Source organism: Lissotriton vulgaris, chromosome 5 (assembly GCF_964263255.1).
Source record: "Lissotriton vulgaris chromosome 5, aLisVul1.2, whole genome shotgun sequence".
NCBI lineage: Eukaryota > Metazoa > Chordata > Amphibia > Caudata > Salamandridae > Lissotriton > Lissotriton vulgaris.
Genome location: NC_141693.1, coordinates 25131198 through 25147173, shown reverse-complemented (window position 1 = coordinate 25147173; position 15976 = coordinate 25131198). Strand labels below are relative to the sequence as shown.

The window sequence follows — 15976 nt, the reverse complement described above, 5'->3', positions numbered from 1 at the left end:
TGCACTCCATAAGTGTCTGCGGTCTGCTTTATCACCTGATTGTAGATCCTAATGTCATCGGGTGGTGAGGGCCTCAAAGGGTATGAGTCTACCTTTTCTTCTGGAGAGTCTGCGTCGAGTTCTCCCTCAGCCTCGAAGTAGTACTCTTCTTCCTCCTCTTGGTGTTGTAGGTATCTGTAGTTCTTCAATGTATGTAACGGACTGTGCAGAAGTTTTTCAGCTGAATTTTCAATTTCTTCATTGTTTTGTTGAAATCTTTCTTGCGTTGCAAGATACTAGCCATTTCGGCTTCGAGCCTCTGTCTCTTCTCTTCTAGCTCTGACGCTTGTGCTTCGGCGTCAAGATTTTCGGGCTTTTTCTTGGAGCTTCTCGACTTCGAAGTCAAAGCTTGTTTCACCCCTTCTTTTTTCGACGTCGAGGACTCTTTTTTTGTGACTGCTCTGCGATGACTTTGTCTTATAAAGGGTTTTCGCCATCTGGGAGTCCTTCTCAAAGGAACCGACTGAATGTTTGTACTTAGACACACTTGCGGTCATCCAATGTTTTGACGCCGAGGCTGTTTCAGGACTTAGAGTCGCTCTTTCGTGGGTGGGCCGACTGTTTAGGGGGTAGATGTTTCCCTTACCTCCTTTGGAGTTTTCTTTTCAACGTCGACGACTTGGAAGTGCGGGTCCTCCTCGCCTTTGGGCCCTTCGGAGATGTTGTCCTCTTCCTCGCTGGGGGGCCCAAGTCTCGAAACGGTGGTGGTGGTCCTTGACCCTGCATGTTATAATTCGCACTTCTGTGTCTCTCCCTCACCCTTAAGGTCTTCGGGGCGAAAGCTGAGCACGGGTTGCAATCTTCACTTCAGTGGTCAAGCGGCAGGCAAACGTTACAGACCGGATGCTGATCCTTCTGTGCGTACTTGTGGTGGCAATTGTCGCAGTACTTGAATGGTATCCTGTCCATTACCACACCCAGGGAGCCCCCTGTGTGCGCATTCTCCGTCGGGCGTAGAAGCTCTGGTGTTTTCCCACTTCTCTGCGTCCGGTTAACCGCCTCGAAGGCCAGTGTGTCGATAAAGCAGTTTTCCTGATATTTTTGTGGATTCTTCTCTCCAAAGTTCTTGAGCTCCTTCCGTCTCGATCCAGATCCAATGGTGGAAAAAAAGAATCTGAAAATGGCGACCAAAGGTGGGACCTTCTGGAGGAAGCACATCGACATCACAGAAGGACATCAAGCGGTGGTATGTCGACGCCCACCAGGCCACGAGAAAAAAAAAGAGAAGAAATACTACAATTACAGACTCAACCACTAGATGGCAGAATAATGACCAGCATAGTGAATCCAGAAAAGATTCACTCTGCAAAACCGCAGGTGTACTAAAGGTGGTATACCCCTAGATAAAGACTGACTCTAGACACTACACTTCCTGAAACAGGCAGATATTATAACTGGATAAGACCCTGCAACAATATGGATCGCTAGACTTGGCGCCAGCCCATGACATTGTAAGGTAGCGCATTGATGTTATAAGTGTATAAGAGGTGCATGTTAACAGTACTGGCTCCACTGACTCACTCTTGCAACACGCAGTGCTCCACTGGCCTTGAGGCACAAGTAAATATATAACCAGAAATACCTGGAGAGACACCTTTAAGTCTTCAGTGTTTCAAGGACGATGGATGCTGACACTGGGGGTCACATGGCTGATGGCCAATATTAAACTTTATCTTCTATCGAAACCAGTGTGGTTCATCTGATGGTTTAATCCATGGATCCGATAGATTGGGAAGCGATCAGATGAAATCACAAGTGTGAGATACTCTCACTGACCTCAGTCTCCTCTAAGGGACCTTGATGGCTTGGTGTATTGCGCACAAGGCAGAAGGTGTTGAGTCTCCTCTAGCACCTTCGCTGCTGCAGCTATTCCGCCGCAGCACTAAGGGGGCGGGGGGGCCACGCGGCGCTCACACGCTGGTCACGGAACCGCTCCGTCACCAGACTCGGGTGAGCTGTGCTAATGACGGAGCAGTTCCGTCATGGCCCTGCCCGCTCAATAGAACTCGCCACGCAGGCGCGAAATCAGTGCTGCGCAGGCCCGTCGGGCGGGCCATGACGGAACGACTCCGTCATCAGCACAGCGCCACCGCGGCTGATGACGGAGCGGTTCCGTCATAAGCATCGATGTGGTTAAGGGTCCTCAATGGCTGGGTGTTCTGTGCACATTGCAGAAGGTGTTGAGTCTCCTATAAGGGTCCTCGATGGCTTGGTGTATTGCGCACAAGGCAGAAGGTGTCGAGTCTCCTTTAAGGGTCCTCGAAGGCTTGGTGTATTGTGCACAAGGCAGAAGGTGTTGAGTCTCCTATAAGTGTCCTCGATGGCTTGGTGTATTGTGCACAAGCAGAAGGTGTTGATGCTCCTATAAGGGTCCTCAATGGCTTGGTGTATTGCGCACAAGGAAGAAGGTGTTGAGTCTCCTATAAGGGTCCCCGATGGCTTGGTGTAATGCGCACAAGGCAGGAGGTTTTTAGTCTCCTATAAGGGTCCCCGATGGCTTGGTGTATTGCGCACAAGGCAGAAGGTGTCGAGTCTCCTTTAAGGGTCCTCGAAGGCTTGGTGTATTGTGCACAAGGCAGAAGGTGTTGAGTCTCCTATAAGTGTCCTCAATGGCTTGGTGTATTGTGCACAAGCAGAAGGTGTTGATGCTCCTATAAGGGTCCTCAATGGCTTGGTGTATTGCGCACAAGGAAGAAGGTGTTGAGTCTCCTATAAGGGTCCTCGATGGCTTGGTGTGTTGTGCAAAAGGCAGGAGGTGTTGAGTCTACAATTAGGGTCCTCGAATGCTTGGTGTATTGCGCACAAGGAAGAAGGTGTTGAGGCTCCTATAAGGGTCCTCGATGGATTGGTGTATTGAGCACAAGGCAGAAGGTGTTGAGGCTCCTATTAGGGTCCTCGATGGCTTGGTGTATTGAGCACAAGGCAGAAGGTGTTGAGTCTCCTATAAAGGTCCTCGAATGCTTGGTGTATTGCGCACAAGGAAGAAGGTGTTGAGGCTCCTATAAGGGTCCTCGATGGATTGGTGTATTGCGCACAAGGCAGAAGGTGTTGAGGCTCCTATTAGGGTCCTCGATGGCTTGGTGTATTGAGCACAAGGCAGAAGGTGTTGAGTCTCCTATAAAGGTCCTCGAAGGTTTGGTGTATTGTGCACAAGGCAGAAGGTGTTGAGTTTCTTATAAAGGTCCTCAATGGCTGGGTGTACTGTGCACATTGCAGAAGGTGTAGAGTCTCCTATAAGGGTCCTCGATAGCAGGGTATATTGTGCACAAGGCAGAAGGTGCTGAGACTCCTATAAGGGTCCTCGATGGCTCGGTTTATTGTGCACAAGGCAGAAGGTGTTGAGTCTCCTATAAGGGTCCTCGATGGATTGGTGTATTGCGCACAAGGGAGAAGGTGTTGAGGCTCCTATTAGGGTCCTCGATGGCTTGGTGTATTGAGCACAAGGCAGAAGGTGTTGAGTCTCCTATAAAGGTCCTCGAAGGTTTGGTGTATTGTGCACAAGGCAGAAGGTGTTGAGTTTCTTATAAAGGTCCTCAATGGCTGGGTGTACTGTGCACATTGCAGAAGGTGTAGAGTCTCCTATAAGGGTCCTCGATAGCTGGGTATATTGTGCACAAGCAGGAGGTGTTGAGTCTCTACGCCTGTGCACGAGGGAGGAAATCTTCTGTACTCAACGCTAATGAAGCCATCAGCAGGTTCCTCATTTGAGAGTTGTATGTGATGTAGTCACATGGACGCTGGGGGTCCCTCAGTCTCTGCGCTCCTGGATGTCTTTCCGTGTAACTGAATACCAGTGTCTGACCCCCCTCGCCCAGTTGGCGGCTTCATTAATGAATGTTTCCTCTATTTACTATCTCTGTTTTTGTGAAGTTTTGTAACCCCCACATACACCACATTATTAACTGAGGCAGGGGAATTTTCTAGAGAATTCATTCAGGCGAACAGTTTGTTTGTGGTCTATCCTAAGAACAGACAGGGGCAGCCGTGATCTGCCATATCTACTGTGTGATCCACGATGCGTGTAGTATCAGACCTACAGTTACTACTGAGATGTACATCTAGAATTGACTCTGATATAGGGTCTTGCTGGGGCAGAGATGGAAACTCCAAGCTATAGTCGAAAATTCTACCTGTTAAATGTCGTCTCAATGTGGGTCGACATCCGACTGTCCTTTAGCTTAGAGTGGGATAAAATGGAGAGGGGGTTGAGTAGAATGGGGAAGACTGGAGTGGGGTAGAGTGGAGTGGGGTAGATTGCAGTAGAGTGGAGTGGGGTAGAGTGGGGTGGAGTGAGGTAGAGTGGCTAGGATGGAGTGGAGTAGATTGAGATGGGGTAGGGTAGATTGTGGCAGAGTAGAGGTGGGTACAATCGGGTGGAGTGGGGTTGATTGGGGTGGAGTGGGGTAGATTGCGGTACAGTGGAGTGGGGTAGATTGCGGTACAGTGGAGTGGGATAGAGTGGAGTGGGGTAGAATCGGGTAGAGTGGGGTAGATTCGGGTAGAATGGGGTACAGTGGGGTAGAATTGGGTAGAGTGGGGTAGATTGCGGTGAAGTGGGGTAGATTGGAGTGGGATAGAATCGAGTGGAGTGAAGTAGGGTAGAAAGCGGTGCAGTGGAGTGAGGTAGATTGGGGTGAGGTAGTCAGGTAGAGTGGGGTAGAGTGGGGTGGAGTAAGGTAGAATGGCTAGGATGGAGTGGAGTAGATTGGGGTGGGGTAGGGTAGATTTTGGTAGAGTGGAGTTGGGTGGATCACTGACATAATATCAAATTCACAAATATAGAATTACCAAAATATCGAAGAAAAAACTATAGAATGCAAAAATATCGAATTCCAATCTACAAACAGGTAAGTACAAAAATATCGAATCAAAAATATAGTTTTAAAAAATATAGTCAAAATACAGATTTTTTTAAAATGTCTTAAAAGTAATTTAAAATTAATGAAATAATAAATATAACATTTACTATTACCATTCCAGTGAGTGCAACAGTAGGGAAAGCGTTCGATAGTTCAGGGGTAAAATTTACTATTCCCACTCCAGAGAGTGCAACAGTCGGGAAAGCGTTGGATAGCGGGAAGGTACAAATTACTATTCCCACTCCAGAGAGTGCAACAGTAGGGAAAGCGTTCGATAGCGTAGGGGTAAAAATGACTATTCCCACTCCAGAGTGTGCACCAGTAGGGAAAGAGTTGGATAGCGTGAGGGTAAAAATTACTATTCCCACTCCAGAGTGTGCAACAGTAGGGAAAGCGTTGGATAGAGTAGGGGTAAAAATTACTATTCCCACTCCAGAGAGTGCAACAGTAGTGAAAGGGTTGGATAGCGGGAAGGTACAAATTACTATTCCCACTCCAGAGAGTGCAACAGTAGGGAAAGCGTTGGATAGCGTAGGGGTAAAATTTACTATTCCCACTCCAGAGAGTGCAACAGTAGGGAAAGCGTTGGATAGCGTGAGGGTAAAAATTACTATTGCCACTCCAGAGAGTGCAACAGTAGGGAAAGCGTTGGATAGCGTAGGGGTAAAAATTACTATTCCCACTCCAGAGAATGCAACAGTAGGGAAAGCGTTGGATAGCGTAGGGGTAAAAATTACTATTCCCACTCCAGAGAATGCAACAGTAGGGAAAGCGTTGGATAGCGTGAGGGTAAAAATTACTATTCCCACTCCAGAGAGTGCAACAGTAATGAAAGCGTTGGATAGCGGGAAGGTACAAATTACTATTCCCACTCCAGAGAGTGCAACAGTAGGGAAAGCGCTGGATAGCGTAGGGGTAAAAATTGCTATTCAATATTAAATTACTTACCTTCAATTCGATATTTTTCACCACTATATTCTGTCCATTCAATATTTTGTCCATTCTATATTTTGACTTCGATATTTGGGTAATTCTATATTTTGAATTCAATATTTTGCCCTGTTACCGAGTTGGTTAAAATCGGGTGGAGTGGGGTATATTGGGATAGGGTGGGGTAGAATTGGGTAGATTGAAGTAGGGTGGGGTAGAATCGGGTAGAGTGGGGTAGAATCGGGTACATTGGGGTGGGGTAGACTGAGGTGTAATGGGGTAGATTGGGGTAGAGTGGAGTTGGGTAGATTGGGGTGGGGTAGAGTGGGGTAGATTGTGGTAGAGTCGAGTAGGGTAGATTGGGGTGGAGTGGGGTAGAATTCAGTAGAGTATGGTGGGGGTAGATTGGGGTAAATTGTGGTAGAGTGGAGGGGGGTAGAATCGGGTAGCATGGAGTGGGGTAGAATCGAGTGGAATGGGGTAGACTGAGGTGGAGTGGGATAGAGTGCAGTTGGGTAGAATCAGGTAGAGTAGAGTCGGGTAGATTTGGGTAAAGTGGGGTAGAATCGGGTATAGAGTGGTGTAGAATTGAGTAGAGTATGGTGGGGTTGGGGTTGATTGGGGTAGATTGTGGTAGAGTGGAGGGGGTAGATAGGGGTAGAGTGGAGTAGAATCGGGTAGAGTGGAGTAGAATCGAGTGGAGTGGGGTGGAGTAGATTGCGGTAGAGTGCAGTAGATTAGGATAGAGTGGAATAGTAAGGATGGAGTGAGGTCGAGTGGGGTAGACTGCAGTAGAGTGGAGTGAGGTAGGGTAGAGTGCAGTGCAGTGGAGTGGGGTAGATTGGGGTGAGGTAGTCAGGTAGAGAGGGGTAGATTGGGGTAGAGTTGAGTGGGGTGTAGAGTGGGGTGGAGTGAGTTAGAGTGGGTAGGATGGAGTGGAGTAGATTGCGGTGGGGTAGGGTAGATTTTGGTAGAGTGGAGTTGGGTATAATAGGGTGGAGTGGGGTAAATTGGGATGAGGTGGAATAGATTGCGGTAGAGTGGAGTGGGGTAGATTTGCGTAGAATGTGGTAGAATCGAGTAGATTGGGATAGAGTGGGGTAGAATCGGGTGGAATTGGGTAGAATCGGGAAGAGTGGGGTAGAATCGGGTTGAGTGGGGTTGATTGCAGTGAAGTGGGGTAGATTAGAGGGGAGTGGGGTAGAATCCGGTAGAGTGCAGTGGGGTAGAATCGAGTAGAGTGAGGTAGAGTGGAGTTGGGTAGATTGGGGAGGGGTAGAGTGTGGTAGAGTGGAGTGGGGTAGATTGGGGTGGAGTGGGGTAGAATTGGGTAGAGTGGAGTAGAATTGGGTAGAGTGGGGTGGGGTAGATTGGGGTAGAGGGCAGTAGAGTGGGGTAGAATCGAGTGGAGTGGGGTAGATTGGGTTGGGGTAGAGTGGGGGTAGATTGTGATAGACTGGTGTGGGGTAGATGGGGTGTAGTGGGGTAGGTTGCAGTAGAGTAGATTGGGGTGGGGTGGGGTAGAATTGAGTAGAGTGGAGTAGAATTGTGTAGAGTGTGGTGGGGTAGATTGGTTGGATTGGGGTAGATTGGGGTGGAGTGGGGTAGATTGCAGTAGAGTGGAGTGGGGTAGATTGGGTGGATTGGGGTAGATTGGGGTGGAGTGGGGTAGGTTGCAGTAGAGTGGAGTGGGGTAGATTGGGTGGACTGGGGTAGATTGCGGTAGAGTGGAGGGGTAGATAGGGGTGGAATCGGGTAGAGTGGGGTTGATTGCAGTGAAGTGGGGTAGATTAGAGGGGAGTGGGGTAGAATCCGGTAGAGTGCAGTGGGGTAGAATCGAGTAGAGTGAGGTAGAGTGGAGTTGGGTAGATTGGGGAGGGGTAGAGTGTGGTAGAGTGGAGTGGGGTAGATTGGGGTGGAGTGGGGTAGAATTGGGTAGAGTGGAGTAGAATTGGGTAGAGTGGGGTGGGGTAGATTGGGGTAGAGGGCAGTAGAGTGGGGTAGAATCGAGTGGAGTGGGGTAGATTGGGTTGGGGTAGAGTGGGGGTAGATTGTGATAGACTGGTGTGGGGTAGATGGGGTGTAGTGGGGTAGGTTGCAGTAGAGTAGATTGGGGTGGGGTGGGGTAGAATTGAGTAGAGTGGAGTAGAATTGTGTAGAGTGTGGTGGGGTAGATTGGTTGGATTGGGGTAGATTGGGGTGGAGTGGGGTAGATTGCAGTAGAGTGGAGTGGGGTAGATTGGGTGGATTGGGGTAGATTGGGGTGGAGTGGGGTAGGTTGCAGTAGAGTGGAGTGGGGTAGATTGGGTGGACTGGGGTAGATTGCGGTAGAGTGGAGGGGTATATAGGGGTGGAATCGGGTAGAGTGGGGTTGATTGCAGTGAAGTGGGGTAGATTAGAGGGGAGTGGGGTAGAATCCGGTAGAGTGCAGTGGGGTAGAATCGAGTAGAGTGAGGTAGAGTGGAGTTGGGTAGATTGGGGAGGGGTAGAGTGAGGTATGGTGTGGTAGAGTGGAGTGGAGTAGAATCGGGTAGAGTGGGGTGGGGTAGATTGGGGTAGAGGACAGTAGAGTGGGGTAGAATCGAGTGGAGTGGGGTAGATTGGGGTGGGGTAGAGTGGGGGTAGATTGTGTTAGACTGGAGTGGGGTAGATGGGGTGTAGTGGGGTAGGTTGCAGTAGAGTAGATTGGGGTGGGGTGGGGTAGAATCGGGTAGAGTGGAGTTGAATTGTGTAGAGTATGGTGGGGTAGATTGGTTGGATTGGGGTAGATTGGGGTGGAATCGAGTGGGGTGGGGTAGATTGCGGTAGAGTGGAGTAGATTAGGGTAGAGTGGGAAGGATGGAGTGGGGTAGATTGAAGATTTAAAAGTATGCTGCAGCAATTTTCAGGCAACAATAAAAATGCCAAGATGACGCTGGTGAGAGGTGGGGCCTCTACAGAGCTCCCACAGGAACGCTTTACCTCCCACATACAACAGGCGGGGGGAGGTGCAGACCAGACTTCGCAGGGGCACAAAAGAAAACCAAATCCCCTCAGTGTATCAGTGTAACACTGCCCCCCCTAGCTCCGGGGAGGGAGGGGGGGCAGTGCCATACAGCACTGCCAGTGCCTGTGCACTGAGAGGAGTCAGTGCCTGGTGGGGGCATTAAGCGCCACATAAACCCCCATAACCCACCTGTCTGCAGCCGCTCCGCCCCGAGCTTCAGGTATTTCTTCAGACCCTCGATGCACCTCCCCTCCAGGTAGTCCTTATCTCGCTGGGCGATGCTCCTTTCCGAGTTCCATCGGTCCTGTGTGATCCTGGCCGCATCCGTGGCCGCCGTGTAGGTCTGTCTGTCCTTGTCGAAGCTGATGAAGTCGTGTCCGTCGAAGGCGTATTGTAGGAACCCCCCCACAGAGGCGTCCGCCCGGAGCTCACAGCCGAACATGTACTGGAGCATGTGGAGACCTGAGGGGGGAAGAGAGGAGAGTGAGGGGCTGAGGGAGGGAGAGAGAGGTCTGACACCTGCAGGCTGAGGGGAGACACTACCACCCCCACCAGCGCCCCAAGAACCATCCCCCCTGCTCACAGCCTTACATCCACTGGATAACGTGGAGACCTGGGGGGGGGGGGGGGGGAAGAGAGTGAGGGGCTGGGGGGAGAGAGGTTTGACACCCTTAGGCAGAGGCTGAGAGACGACCCCCCCCCCATGCGCGCTCCAGAACCGCCCTCCCCTTCCCACATCCGATCATCCCTGGAACATGCGGAGACCTGAGAGGGAGGGGCTGAGGGGGAGCAGACTCCTCCAGGCACAGACAGTGAGGGGAGCCCCCCCTCTGGAGGGCGGGGGGTGGGGCAGACAGACTGCGCCCGAGGGGAGCCCCCCTCTGGAGGGGGGGGGGGGGGGGGGCAGACAGAGTGGCCTGAGGGGAGCAGCATTGAGTGAAGTACACAACACTTTGCCCTTGTAACACACGGTTGCTACCTCTCACATGTTTTTAGGTTTCGCTGGGGAGCGGAGCCGATTAGGCTCCGCCTCCAGAGAAATCTTATGTTTCTTAGTGTGTACTCTTAGTCCCTCCCTCTGTTTCATTGGCTAGCTCCATAAATGGAGCCTAGCCATTGGACTAGGGGCCTGTCCGTCAATGCCGGACCAGACACGGGGGCGTTCCCGAGATTCTTTGGCTTTTGCCGACGTCACGCGACGCCGGGAACGCCCCCGTGTCTGGTCCGGCCGGGCCGTGCTTGCTGCTGGCACAGATTCAGGGGTGAAACGAGGCCCGCGGTGTTTCCCTGCGCCCAGGATCCCCCCTGTTGATCTGCTGGTTAGAAACGGTCTAACCGCGACCTGGGGCCCCGAAAATCTATTGCCGCCAAATCACCGTCGCGGCCCGGGGCCAGAAACACCCTCCAAAGCGGCCGTTCGTGACCAGGAGCTGCAGCAGCAAAGATCGAAGCCGCCGCGCTCCTATTGGCCCAGCAAGACGAGCCCCTCCAGTAACGCCGCGCTGGGATTGGCCCAGCGCCGCCGCGTCATCGCCGAGGCCGCGCACTGATTGGCTGCCGGCTCAGCATCATCCAGGGGCAGGTCCCGGGAGCCGCGCTGTCATTGGCTGACTCCCGGGCGTGTGTGGAGGCTTGGCGTGAACGCCGCGACCGGATTGGTCCTCGGCGCCCTGCTTGGTAGGAAGCTGCGTGGGAGTGACGAAGCCGGGGAAGACCGACCCGACCTCGCCGAGGGAGCGCCGTGAGTGCCCCCTGCCCCTGGCCTGCCTGTCCCTGCTTGGAACGCAGCGCTAGTCCTCCGCCGCTCCCCGAGGAAACGAGAGCGGGCGGAGGGCTGCTGGGACCGGCCGGGGCAAGGAGCGAGTGTGCTCTGTGAGGCGCGGTGCGCCTAAATCCACCGGGGCTGCGAGGTGTCTGTTCGCGCTTACTGCTCGTTGACCTTTGTTGCCTTCCTCTAGGCTGCTAGGCCTCTGATATGTTGGGCTGGTTAGCTTAGACTGTGTCAGCACGGTTGGGCGTTTGCGGTTCTCTGCGCTGCAACTCCCTGCATGGAGAGCTGTGCTCTCACAAAATGGCCGCCCCAATGGTGCCTTCATTTTCGGTTTCCCGGCACTGCGCCGGACCCGCATTCGGTTGGTGCTCCGGTGGCGGTGGGGTGTATCTGCCGTTTCTGTGTCCTTGTGATTAACCTGTGCACTGCACTGCGTAACTTGTTTTCATTCCGTGCTGTCATTACCAACGCCGACCCTTACAAATGCATCACCCTCCCTCGCTCAATCAGAGCCTGGAAACAGGCCCCGACTGTCGCATCCACCGCCCAATCAGGCGGCTCGGGCGCGTCCCCGCCCACATCTTGTCTGTTTGAAAAAAAAAGGCTCAAGGGTGTGATTTACTCTTTGTTTGTGATGCTCCCCCGGCCCCTCCTCCTCGCTGCTGCTTTGTCTTCCCCTCTTTCATGTCTGGAGAGCGGCTGGGGGTGAGGGAGGGGTGGGGTTCTTAAGGCCGCGCAGGGGGTGGTGGCACATCACACAGACCTGCAGCCGGGAGTGAAGGAGAAGGCGAGCCGAGGAAGGAGGGACAGGGAGCAGCAGCTGCCTTTTCCAGGGGCTCAGCTGCTCACCGGAGGAGGAAGGCATCAGCCCCTCGGACTGGATGCTCGCTTATTTTCCATAATAGGATCATTTCTGGATTAGGGGCTCACCCAAGTTATTCCTTAAACCTTGATTGGCGGGGCCGCCGCGCTCTGTGGTGCACCTTTGATTGATGCACGGTCCGTGGTGTACACTCCCTGCTTCCTCCCGGCCGATGCTCCCACCCTGCCGGGTTTCCGGTTTTGCCCCAGGCTCCCTCTGGACTCTGATACGAGGAGATCTCGGGAGGAGGACAGTTTAGCCGGGAGGACTCGGGACGTATTTTGGGGATTTTATTAAACCAACGAGGTCTCTCCCCCCAGCGGCTCCGGGAGGAGTCCTGACCCGGTCCCGCCATCTCGGACGTGTGTCCGGCCGTGGGGGTCGACCTGTTGCTGCTCATCGGTCTGGCTACCCTTACCACAGCGCATAGAAACCCGCCTGGGCGCTCAAGAATTCGATTTCCTCTTCAGACAGCCTATAGGGTGGACTCTTCGGAAGAAGGGTGTTTGGCCCTTTAGTTTGTCGTGGGACACCCCCACCGCCTACGAAGAAGAGCTGCTCGAGAAAACTTTTGGCAGCGCGAGTTGGCGGCGCCGGGTCTCCAAGTGAAGCAGACATGAAGCTGAGGAGGGCGGCCCTACTGCCCCTATGGGGTTTGCTCCTAATCCAGGTGCGCTTCTATATGTCGATATGCATTCTGTTATGAGGTGTGTTTGTTTCATGTGAGTGTTTTGTTTGTAGTCGTTCCTGGAAGGTGGTTTTTAGAAGGGCGAGAGCCGTTTATTGTTGCTCAGACTTTTAAAATTCTTTTAATGGCCCGTAGTCTTGGGGTTTCTACTTTTTCCACTTTTTTTTATTTGTACTTTTTTGTTTTACTAAGTATTACCTTTGACAATAAAGACGTATTTACATTTTAAACCTGTCTTAAGTATAGTAGTTATTTTGACCTGGCGCAAGTGTGCATAGAGGCGAAATAGCTCAGTGGGTTTAGAATCTGCTTTAACGATCTATAGAACCCGGTGTGCACAGTTGTAATTCCAGCAGGGTCGTCCGAACCTTTCTACCTTAAGGGGAAGTAAAAACAACTGAGATAGGTAATACAGGGTGCTGTAGCGGTTAGAGGTGGTTTGCTTTTGTGGTGGGCACTATATACGTGGTCTATTATCACTTAAAACCAAAATGTGTACAGTATAGCATAACACAAGGTATGTGTTGACGTCAGTGTGGGTCCATGCGTTCCAAAACCACCAGGAGAGCAGGAAGGGTGTTTATGTTAACAGATTTGGGAAAGGGGGAGGGGGGGGGCTGTTACACTGTACACAATATTGATGAGTATTCCACTGGTATCAAGTTTTCGGGGCCACATGTGTGCTGTTCTGTCCAGTTCGAGGTGGGGTATTGGATCTTTCAGCCGCGTGTCGACTATTGTGCCCCCCCCCCCCCCTGTTAAACATCTGGAATGCAGTGCCTGGTTAGGCGGTGCACGTGGACAGTGTTTTGCCCATTTTGGAGCACAGTGTCGTTTTCGAGTTCCTCGTCTTTAGTATTACGTCCAGGTGTGGAGGCCACCTAAAGTATTGGCCCAGTTATGAAGTGCACATCTGTAATTGTATCCACTCCCAAGGAGCACATCGTGTTGTGGTGTGGCCAGTTCCAAAGAGCATATCCGGAGAGTCATGTCCAGTCCTAAGATTCAAATCTGGAGTGGTGTGTCCAGTTTGAAAATGCACATCTGGAGTGATGTGTCCAGCTCTGATGCGGCTATCTGAAGTATTGTGTCCAGTTGCGGATGTCTGTCAGCTGTAATGTGCAGCCCAGAGGTGCGCACCTGGGGACTAAGTCTACTTTCAAGATGTACATCGGGAGTCAAGTGTGCAGTTCCGAAGTTCGCATCTGGGGTATCGTGTGAGGTGAGTTCTTAGCTCAGTGGGCAACCTCCAAGCAGACAGGGGGCAGAAAGCAGGTAATTTACCCACATCCCATCAGGACAGACGCAGGCACAGGCAGGTAGTGCCCCCGGGTACACAAGGGCAAAGCTGGTAGCGCCAGCGGCACCCGGGACGGCCCGGTTCGAGCAGCTCAGCCACTGAGAAGCCCTGGGTTCAAGCGTTTGATAACAGCCACAGTTTACAACCAGCTATCTAGGCTGTCCGAGAGTGGGCTAATTGGTAGCGGGTGGGGGCAATATGGTGGCGATTACGGGCAATGGGAGGGGCACAAACAGACACAGGCAGATGCTTTGATGTTCGAATTAGGAGGGGGAGGGGTGCGACCCAGCAGACCAGGAGAAGGAAGAAACAGGAGGACACTGGCGAGTTTAATGTCATTCATAATATTAGCAGGCGTGGTGGCCTCTTAGGAGCCTTAACCCCCCACCACCTCCCCCAATGCTGCTAGAGGACATTCGTTTCCACTGGAGGCACTGAATTCCGAGCTACGAGCTTCTTAGAGTCTCGGCTCCGCCGTCTGGTTGTTTGATCCTGTGCATGTCGTGTTTTCTTCCTGGCTTGATTCAACGGCTCTCGCCTGCACAAAGTTCTAATACTTATTTGAATGTTTCCATTTAATAAATGCATTGATCTGGCCTGCGTATCTCTTTCACACAGGAGGACAGACAACACACTGGTCAAAGAACATGTGTTACAGGTTCCACCAGGCGTGTCTAAGCGACACGAAAACGACAACATGTGAACTGAACATTTCACTCCAGCGCGTGCTTTACCGTCACACTTAATTATTGTAGTCCGTAAAATGCCCGTCGCCGGCCTGTTTGTTTGAGATCTATTTCCTGCGCTGTGCACGTCCACGTGCACCACAGGATCGCGGAACATGTCTGCACGCATGCCCTCGAGACACACAGGTCGCTCTTTACCGAGGCCCGCTCACTGTCTTCCTCCCTGGTGTACAACTTTAAGAAAATGCCTGTCTCTGCGCCTCGACAGCTCTGTTCCACACTGTGTCTAATCTGCTTTACTCCGTCTAAAGGCGCTGGCTGCAGAGTGCTCCAGATGTGACCAGTGCTCACCACTGCACACAGCTCAGTCAATGCACCTCAGCCCTGACCAGTGCTCACCACTGCACACAGCTCCGTCAATGCACCTCAGCCCTGACCAGTGCTCACCACCCCCACTGGATTCATGCATCCTGTTGTATCTCGTCCTGCACCCCACACTTTTCTTGCACAGGCAGCGAAATGAAATGCAATAGGTCTCACATTTGCGAGAGATTAAGCTAATGGCAATGTAAATGACAATGCCATTTATTTATCTGTTTTCAAAACCAACACATAAATACAAATTTTGTCATTTACAATGCCAATAGCTCAAACTTTTCCAAAGGCGAAACCATTGCATTGTAAATGCTTGTTACCTTTGATACTTGCACAAGGGCCACCTTTGCCTACGTAACGCCTGTTCTTGTGCCAGCACTTATTGCAGTGTTATACCTCAAATTATACTCTGTTTTCTCTTATAACTGCCCACTTGTCACTTTTCCTCTTGTGCACTTTTGACTACCTCATGTATTTTTGGTTGTTCACAATTTTTACTACCTCAAGTATTTTGTTTGCTCACAATTGTCACTATTACCTTTACTACCTCATGTATTTTTGGTTGCTCACAATTTTTACTACCTCAAGTATTTTGTTTGCTCACAATTGTCATTATTACCTTTACTACCTCATGTATTTTTGGTTGCTCACAATTTTTACTACCTCATGTTTTTTGTTTGCTCACAATTGTCACTATTACCTTATGTAAGTAACGTATGTTTTAGTAATCTGCTCTTCTGTAATGTTTCTCATTATGTTTCATTTCTGTTCCTAATGTGAAGCGCTCTGACGCCTTCGGGTAAAGTCCGCGCTATATAAAAATGCATAAATAAAAAAAAATAAATAAAAAAAAATAAATAGGGAGGTGTCAGAGAGAGGGTCGATGTCTCCAGGCAGCGAGTGGGGGGGGCTACACTGCCCCTCCGCCTCATCCGGAGGAGCCAAACACCACCTGGACCTGAGGGAGGGGCAAGGGGGGCACCTCAAGCCAGAGAGTGAGGGAACCCCGCACCCCCATTGAACCATTCATGGAGGAGGGGGAGGGGCAAAGGAGGGGCAAGGGTGCCAGGCAGACTGTGACTGTAGACGAGAACCCCCCCCCCCCTCTAATGAGGCTGAGGGGGGGCGGGGGCACAGTGAGGCCGAAGGGGGCACAGATTGTGTCAGAGTGAGGGACAGCGAGGCCCTTGGATGCCCCCCCCCCCCATAAACACCAATCACAGCTCCTGTGCTTGAACATTTCTACATGAGGGCTCCTGTCACCCCCTTCCCAGTCACACCCCCCAAACACTGCCCCCCTCTGACCCCCTCCTCCTGGGTCTCCACCCCCAAAGTAAAGCTCAATGCACAGCCATACTTCATGTGCAGCTCGCCCCCCTCCCCGTGTCCTTGTGCCAACTCCCCCTCAACTCCCACATGTGCTCACCCCGTGAAGTTGCCCCTACCCCCCCCCCCGTGTCACCCCTCCCCCACCATGCCC

General features: G+C 51.8%; 1 protein-coding gene across 3 annotated transcripts in view; it reads right to left on the bottom strand.

The window, feature by feature from the left end:
• Positions 1 to 15976, bottom strand: part of LOC147710034 (H-2 class I histocompatibility antigen, Q7 alpha chain-like) — a 343677-nt gene that overhangs the window by 225781 nt on the left and 101920 nt on the right. For 2 of the 3 annotated variants that reach the window (XR_015295837.1, XM_086920698.1), the window contains exon 3: positions 9004 to 9276. The exons of the other annotated variant lie outside the window; for it this stretch is intronic. Coding sequence is in view for 1 of the 2 variants with exons in the window: in XM_086920698.1 (XP_086776824.1) it covers positions 9004 to 9276 (273 nt within the window). In the remaining variant the exon portion in view is untranslated. The remainder of the gene's footprint in view (positions 1 to 9003; positions 9277 to 15976) is intronic. 3 annotated transcript variants of the gene reach the window in all.